We start from the raw sequence: 8,766 nt of genomic DNA on the forward strand, positions 1-8,766 counted from the left end.
TAATAATTGAAAGAAAAATTGATTAAAACAAAGAGAGAGAGAGAGTGTGTTGTATCACTCCGTCACGCAATTCCTGTTCAGTCCACTACTTATTAACTTTGTCTAGTGGAATATGGATTATCAAATTCCCTCAGGCCCCTTTTGTCTCCTTTGTAATCTCTAAATTATTGCAATAATTTGTGTTAGCAACTGGAGAATTTCATCTACATTTGTCTTTTGGTGACAACCCACAATTTCTCATAAACCCTTCTTCTTTATTCTCTCTTTTAAAGATCAAAATCGAGGTGGGTTTTCTTCTTTATCTGCTTAATTTGATCTGCATTTTCAGTTTTCTGAACCAATTAACTGATATCCGGGTTTGATTTTAATCGCAACTTTCCCTTTTCAACTTTTGAAATTTGTGATTTTTTTTTTTAAACTCATGTGTTGGTCATGTCGATTTTCACGCATTGGTCATGTCTGACTCAGTCTGTTGTCTTTATAAAAGTTTTTGTAAAATTTGGCCTGATTTAGATGCAATTTTCGTCCCCTTTGAGTGAAGTATCCAGAAACCCTGATGTAGACTTGATTTTTAATATTTTTATTTGTGATTGAATCATTTTCTCTTCACCTAAAGTACTTGCCTTTTGTCAATGTGGAGTTGAGTAAATTAATAGATGAAGAGCAATTAGCCCTTGTGTTACTATAACCTATTTATGATCATTAACTTGGAACCTTGTGATAGTTCAGAAAAGTTGATTAGGCTCGTTTATCTGGACTTTCACGGTATCGGAAAAACTGGATGGGTAAGTAATTATTCACCTGAAGTATCAAATAGGAGAACTTACATTGACAACCCATGTATATTTTAATGCTGCCCATAGTCATTTGTGCTATGTCATTATGCTAACTGATGATTCTTTCATAACAATGTCACATACATGAATTAGTTTCGAAATATGTTGCATACATGAATAATCCACAAATACAACATTGGCATGCTTACTTTAAGATTATTTTACTTAAAAAGTAAGGTTGTCTGTACCTATTTACGGACTGACTGACCTGAATATTAATGTGTAAAAGTTGGATGCAAATACTGGCTGTGTATCAATATAATGCCTTGTACGGTTCCGTTGCTACCGCGGGCTTTACGCAATCAATCGGATTAGATAGATATCCCTTCAACATAGGTCATCGAAAGGATCTCGGAGACCCACCAAAGTATGAAAGCCAGGATCTTTCAGAAAACAGATTCCTATTCAAAGAGTGCATAACCACATGTATAAGCTCACACTAACCGTTAGCATTTTCAAATGAAAATGGCATTTCATCTTAGCACTCTTTTTCATGAAAGATTTTGAATTGAGTCTTGGATTTTCATCTGTTACCCAATCTAAAGTGCTTGGTGATTTGCTGATTGTTAGTCTATTTCATCATTTTCATTTTAAATTTTCTTTCTTAGATTTATTTGGACGATCAGATTGTTTGTGTAAAAATGATTCGGTTTTAAGTGTTAAGTAGGGTTACTTTGTTGTGGCAATTCATTCAGGTTTACTTTCTCCATGAATCTTAAAAATTGTCAGTCGTACAATAACTTTGGTTGAAAACTGCAGGTTCTTCTTGAAATTCATCTTAATTACTCATGGGCACAACTTCTTATAAGTCGGATGATGAATACTCAACTATTACTGATAAAGGAGACATCGGATTTGTCGACTTTGACAAATATAAATCAGCTGGTAGCTACAATCCAAATGAAGAGAGTGATATAGTTGTTATATCTGTTCCATTTCCGCTGGTAGCAGGAAAACCTAAATCAGGATTTGTTGGGGAAACTGTTGTCGATTCAGTCACAATAGAGAATACCACTAATGAAACCCAGGAGCTGTGGTCAATTAAGATCTATGACTCAAAACCTGAGGATTCATTCACTCTTTCTCTGATGAAACCTCCAACTGCTTGTTCTGATGTGCAATATGTTGAAGAATTCATGGAATCCTTTAGCTTAGAGGATAGAATGTTACGACCAGGTCAAACACTTACAATATGGCTGACTTGTAAACCCAAAGAAATTGGATTGCACACATCAGCTGTGCATTTCAATGTGGGTGATGACACCATAGAAAGATTAGTTTTTGTCTTGGCTGAGGATAAGGTTTCCCAGTCTCTGGCTTCGAGGAGGCCATTCCACAGAGACAGAAAGAAGAAAGTACCAGCAGTAGATGTTTATGCTGCAAATGCATTTGTTGTGGGTTCTCGTCCTACAAGGGCTCCAAATCGAGGATTCAGATACAGACTTCCTTCATATCCAATTCCAGGGGATATAAGGGAAATGATAGAGAAGAAACAATTTCCTGATGTTATTGGGGAAGGTTTAAGAAGAGACAATTACATTGCTTATTTTAGAACTTTACTAGCAATTGAAGAAATCAAGATGGAGGTGTGTGTTCAGATTTTGATTTGAAGTAATACTTGATTTTGGGTAGCACTAATATCTTATAGTTTCTTGCATCAGGAAGACATGAGGGACTATGATATGCAGTCAGTCACCATGAAGCGCAAAGGACTACAGTTTTTGTCCCTTGATGTCCCAGGGCTAGCCGAGAGGAGGCCATCACTTGTTTATGGAGATTTTATCTTTGCAAGGATAGCTTCTGCAGATGCTAGTGAGACCACCCCTTATCAGGTGCATTCATATTTGTGCTTTGTTTTATATCATAAGCTGCTACTTGATAATTTAAGCTCTCTTTACTGCATAATTTGGTAAAAATTATTACAATCCATTTTACATGTACATTTTCAAAGTTGCAAAGAGTCATTTGATGTATTTGTACATGGCCATATACATAGATAGCCCCTGAAACTCGGCTTGAAATTTTGTATTAGCACCTCAACTTAGCTAAGACCATTTGAGCACCCATATATGTGTAAACTGTGTTTTTAGACCCTTGAATGGTAACCCCTAAGTAAACCATGACGCGGGAACTTACATGCGGTTATCTATCAAATATGACAAATAAGATAATTCCGCGTAGCTTCTCATCAAACTAATGCAAGAAAAAGGAAAAAGGGGCTTTTGAGCTGAAAAAGGAAACAAGAAGATGCAATAATTTTTAAGAAACTCCCCCCAGAAGGTCAAAACTTCCGCTTCTCTCAGTATCATCTTTTCCACCAGCTCAGATTCTTACCATTCCGACGTTAAAATTCTTCAGTCCTTTTCCTCTACCATCTATATTGATCAGCAACACCACTACTTCAAAGCTCCATTTCACCTCCCAGATTGTCTCTATAAATTGTAGAGAAAAATTGTAAACATGGGTCTAGAAATTTCATATAGATCACAATATCATCTAGAAAAATTCAAAAAAGTTTGGTATCGTGATTGCATCGAGAATTTCATTGTGATAAATTTTTATTTATGTAGTAGAATCTGTTAAGATCGATTCAAAGAATTTGAAGCATATTTGTGCAAGCATAGCCACCTGCACTAGTATCTATCACCAAAAATTGCAAATTAATTCTTTTAGGCCATTTTCTCTATGTCTTATAATGGTCAAGCTCCAACTGTGTATTAGCTACATGACTTTCAAAGAAATATTTTAAAAGGATTGAAGACTTCCTCTTTCTTTGAGCTCAATGATCTCACAGTCTTGTTCAAAATTTTCTCTGTTTCGGCAACTGGACTTTGTCTTTCTTTTTCTTATGTTAAAAAAGACGGAAGAAACAGTTGATCTGTCAAGAAGAGGTCAGAGAAAAGAAAGAATAAAGGTCGAATCACAGGAAAGAAATGTAAAAGGTGATATTAAGGAGTGGGCCTCACTTATTTCTGTTAAAGTCATTCTACGCACCTGATAAAAGTGAAAAATATATATAGATGATAGATCCATGTCAGCATAACGTGGTTCATGATACAATTCAAGGGTACATGAGGTGTGAAAATGGTGCTTGACTAAGTTAAGGTGCCAAAAGGAATTTTAAGCCAAGTGGGAGGGGCTATGTATGTATTGCCTTTATACATCCAAATCTCTGCTAGATAGGGTCCTTGTGTTGTCTTCCTATTACCTTTAAAATCACATCTCTTGAAATATTCATATTGATCTTTACAACTATGGATGTCGTGGTAGAACATCAACATTGCTTTTTGTTTTCTTCCTTGAGTCTTTTTTTTACTTTGTTTCTGTTATTAATTTCATTTTCATCTTTTTTACTAGAAAGGTTGACAACTTTTGTGATGCCTGGCTGTTATGTCTAGCTGTTTTTTGCTTAGTTGCATGTTAGTACAATCAACCGAAGGCCCAAGGTTCAAATACTTGGGAATGAGGAAATTCAATGGATTCCAATATTTAGTCTTTAGGGAAATTAAGCTGCGCAATGACATATGCATAGCACCTCCTTTATATGATACATGTTAAAAGTTCCACTTTTTGTCTAAGTTATGCATATGAAGAATTTTAAGGAAAAATAATTATATATCAGCAAGATTTTACACATGAACTTGATAGATCAAAAGGAGAATAAATGTATTAACATAAACTTGGTGATTTTGGTGGTTCTTGCACAGGGTTATATCCACCGAGTTGAGGCGGAAGAAGTATATTTGAAGTTTGATGAAGAATTCCACATCAACCATGTTCCTGGAAATCTGTACAATGTGCAGTTTTCATTCAATCGTACGGGTGTGCGGAGGTTACATCAAGCCATTGAAGCTACAGAAAGCTTAAATGGAGAAATTCTCTTTCCATCAGGCATATCCAGAAAGAGAAATATACAAGCTGCTAGACTGGCACCTAATTCATGTATGCTTAACAAGGAACAAACAAGTGCAGTTGAAAAGATTCTTGGGTGCAAAGGAGGGGCTCCATATGTTATCCATGGGCCTCCTGGTACAGGCAAAACAAGGACTCTTATAGAAGCTATTATCCAGCTACATATTATGAGGAAAGATACTCAAGTTCTTGTCTGTGCACCTTCAAATAGTGCTGCAGACCATATACTTGAAAAACTTGTCAGTCAGCAGAATGTTGAAGTGCAGGAGCATGAGATTTTTAGGTTGAATGCACTCACACGTCCTTTAGATGATGTGAATCCTAGTTACCTTCGTTTTTGCAATGCTGAAGATAATTCTTTTAAGTGCCCTCTTCTCAGGGACCTTAGAAGATATAGGGTTATCATATCTACATATGCTAGTGCATGTCTTCTTTATTCAGAAGGCATCAAACGGGGACACTTCTCTCATATTTTCTTGGATGAGGCAGGACAGGCATCAGAGCCTGATACCATGGTTCCTCTGTCACATCTTTTAAAGAAAGAGACAGTAGTTGTACTTGCTGGTGACCCACAGCAACTTGGTCCCATAGTTTTCTCAAAAGATGCTGAAAATTATGGATTGGCAACTTCATTTATGGAAAGGTTATTTGAATGCCAGTTATATGGTGCGCTCAACGAAAATTATGCTACCAGACTAGTAAGGAACTATCGGTGTCATCCGGTAATTCTGCAGCTTCCCTCAGAAATGTTTTATGAAGGAGAGTTGATCCCATGTAAAGAAGATAAAACTTTTACCCAGACTTGGGTGGACATGCTTCCAAACAAGGAATTTCCGTTGCTTTTCATTGGCATACAAGGTTGTGATGAAAGGGAAGGAAACAACCCATCATGGTTCAACAGGATCGAAGCAAGCAAGGTAGTAGAGATCATCAGAGATCTGATAGGGAACAAAGGTCTGAAAGAGGAAGACATTGGGGTGATAACACCTTATAGGCAGCAAGTACTGAAAATAAGAACAGCCCTTGAGAGCTTTGATTGGGCTAATATAAAGGTTGGCAGCGTAGAGCAATTTCAAGGTCAGGAGAGAGAAGTTATTATCATATCGACCGTCCGGTCAACGATACAGCATAATGACTTTGACAGAGTCCATTATTTAGGATTCTTAAGCAATCCGAGAAGGTTCAATGTTGCTGCTACAAGAGCCAGATCATTGCTTGTAGTTATCGGGAATCCACACATCATCTGCAAGGTGATTCTGTATTTATTTCTGCTACTGTGATTTGTAGCACCAATGTAGATTTGATATGCCATTGTGTTTTTTTTTTTTTTCTTTTTTTTGATATGCCATAGTAAAGGTGGAGTTTCTGTCTATCTATTTTCTGAAAACTTTCCTTATCCTGGTGGTACCTTTTGTTGGCATTTTTGGAGGTGATACCTATTGAGTCATTGATAAAAGTTGAATTAGAAAAGGTGACTTTCCTCTTGAATTTGTTATGGGCTTATGATGAGCAAAAAATTATGAATCTTGAGACATATTTTGCCAATTGTTCTATCTATTAGTGAGAAATACCAATTCTTATTAACGTATACGATATGGCAGGATCCCTACTGGAACAAGCTTTTGTGGTATTGTGCAGACAATGGCTCCTACAAGGGCTGCTTCTTACCTGAAAAACTGGAGATCGTTCAAGACGACTCGGAACAAGCAAATAATTGGAATGATGTCGGGGCACAAGTAAATAACTGGGACTGTCAAGGAGCACAAGCTAATGATTGGGACCAAGACCAGGCGGGACAAGTTAACGATTGGGACCAAGACCAGGGGGGACAAGTTAATGATTGGGACCAAGACCAAGGGGGACAAGTCAACAATTGGGACCAAGATGAAGGGGAACTAGCTAAGAATTGGAATGAGGAAGGCACTTGCATCAATGAAGAGAAACATGGTCTTCAGCCATCTCCTGATGTTCAAGGTACAATGCCCCAAACAGATTACATCCCGGACCCTGTTATGGATGAAGCTGAATGGTCTGATGGTTGGAAATAACTACTTACTCTATTATGCTAGTGGGTGAATCTTTTGGAGGTTACATTGAACCTCAAAACTCACAGAACCTTTTCAGATTCTGCACTAGAATGTGCGGTTATTGCATTTTGAAAAATTTCAATCGCAGGAATGCCTGCATTTTAGCTACATGTATAGATGCTATCTATCTATCTATCTATCTCTCTCTATATATAAAATGATGTGCAAAATTCAAGCTCAAAATTTACATAAAAGCTGACACCTTGAAACCTCAAATTCGTTATATTCAACACTTATAAAATTTGTTTACATTGAGTTGCCAGCTCAGTTGAACTGCAAAGCCATTACCCCACAGGCTGCTAGAAGTACAAAAACTGAAAATCTCTGGGAACTCTGTGCTGCTGATGGTATCAAATTAGGCTTAAATCCTAAATTTGTATCAGGGTCTCCAAAGATGTCTATTGGAGGTGGTGTTAAATTTGGTCTTTTATTAGCCACTGGTCTTAGAGGAGGTGTGTATGGTTGAGGAACATTTTTAGCAGCTGCAAAATGTGCAACAAACAATACCAACTCATAAGCCATATATATGTTAAACTTCAAGGAAAATTCACCAGAAACGCAGAGTTTTAGTTACCTTTAGGACTAGGAGATGGAAGTGACCTAGTTGGTCTTAAGCTAGCTGGACCTGTAACCAAATGAAGATTTAATCATCTTATTCCCTTGTTTAAACAAAAATAAAGAAATGATGGTGTCAAAATTTAATAAATTGAGCAACTTTGGTACCTGGAGCTGGAACAGGGGAAGGTGATGCTGCATGCAATGTAATCAACAAGTCAGAAATTAGTGACCTAATATCAATTGGAACGAGTTTAATATCTTGGGTGGTCACTGAAGTTAACTCACTCATTTAATTACCTTTGCACTGAACGGGGACACCATCCATTTTACAAGCTTTAGGGAGGGAAATAGCTAAAGTCCTGTTAATGGGAACGCGAAAAGGAACGTTTCCAGTAACAATAAGGCAGAGGCAATCTGTGCCATTGCTCATGACATACTTGAGAGATTGGCAACAATCTGAAGTTGGTGAAGAATTATTACTCCCACCATTGCTAATGAAGTTTATGCAAGGGCTAAAGCTACGTAGCATTGCCGCGCTACACGCTGTACTAATCTGCCCGTAAACTAATTGCGTGCTGAAAACCATTAAAACAACAATCAAAATTGACGATAGTTTTATCCCTTCCATTTTTGTAATGAATTTTAAAGTTTTGGAGAATAAGTAATTAAAAGGGAATGTGCAAGTATAGAAACTTGATGTTGGATATAGAAGATATTACTAATTAGAAGTAATTTATAGATCAAAAGGGGAAAATAACAAGGAGAAACATGTAGGTTCAAAGTGGTTTTGGAGCTCAACTACCTTAACTAACTTCAAATGATTAAGAATGTTTATAAGTCACCTTAAAAATAATTAATTGCATTTGGATTTTCGAAGTTCTTAATTAAATTGATATCCAAGAGATTCAAGCTAGTTGCCCGAAAAGTGTGATGTGATTGCTCCTTGAAATTAAAGTCACATTTAATCTTGATACCTTGTAGAATTTTGGTGGTTTAGTATTGGTCAAACTTACATATGCCCGTTCTTAATATATCAAATTAATTAATGTATACATGATACACATTTTTAAAAATAAAAATAAAAAAATTTAATTTGTAAAATATTTCAATTTATTTGAGCATATAAAAAATTGTGTAGGATAATATATGAAATAGTAGACTCTTGTTAAAAAGAAATCCTTGGACGTCTCAAAATTTAACAAGGTGTTATGTGTATTGTGACAATAACGTAACATAGTGTATATAAATGTTCACCATAAATAACTAATAATTTTAGTGTACTTTGACATTCCTTTCATATTGAATTGTCGAAGAATTCGTCTAGTTACCCTCCCTTGTTATCTCGTGAAATACCTTTGGATACTCCTAATAAC

General features: G+C 36.4%; 2 protein-coding genes across 3 annotated transcripts; one reads left to right on the forward strand and one right to left on the reverse strand.

The window, feature by feature from the left end:
- The first annotated feature begins 92 nt into the window (after nucleotides 1-92).
- Nucleotides 93-6,974, forward strand: LOC125874405 (probable RNA helicase SDE3). Of its 2 annotated transcripts, XM_049555286.1 has the most exons (6): nucleotides 93-284; nucleotides 1,596-2,422; nucleotides 2,498-2,668; nucleotides 4,544-5,998; nucleotides 6,350-6,538; nucleotides 6,572-6,974. In XM_049555286.1, the coding sequence occupies exons 2-6, from the start codon at nucleotides 1,625-1,627 to the stop codon at nucleotides 6,794-6,796; spliced, it is 2,838 nt and encodes a 945-aa protein (XP_049411243.1). In that variant the 5' UTR covers nucleotides 93-284; nucleotides 1,596-1,624; the 3' UTR covers nucleotides 6,797-6,974. The 2 variants fall into 2 exon arrangements, with proteins under 2 accessions (XP_049411243.1, XP_049411242.1); XM_049555285.1 differs by having other exon boundaries at nucleotides 6,350-6,974.
- A 54-nt stretch (nucleotides 6,975-7,028) lies between these two features.
- LOC125874449 (non-specific lipid transfer protein GPI-anchored 21-like) lies at nucleotides 7,029-8,076 on the reverse strand. Its single transcript, XM_049555344.1, has 4 exons — nucleotides 7,691-8,076; nucleotides 7,559-7,585; nucleotides 7,410-7,460; nucleotides 7,029-7,317 (listed from the first exon to the last, which is right to left on the reverse strand). The coding sequence occupies exons 1-4, from the start codon at nucleotides 8,019-8,021 to the stop codon at nucleotides 7,100-7,102; spliced, it is 627 nt and encodes a 208-aa protein (XP_049411301.1). The 5' UTR covers nucleotides 8,022-8,076; the 3' UTR covers nucleotides 7,029-7,099.
- Between the last annotated feature and the right edge of the window lie 690 nt (nucleotides 8,077-8,766).

Source organism: Solanum stenotomum, chromosome 8 (genome assembly GCF_019186545.1).
Source record: "Solanum stenotomum isolate F172 chromosome 8, ASM1918654v1, whole genome shotgun sequence".
Taxonomy (NCBI): domain Eukaryota; kingdom Viridiplantae; phylum Streptophyta; class Magnoliopsida; order Solanales; family Solanaceae; genus Solanum; species Solanum stenotomum.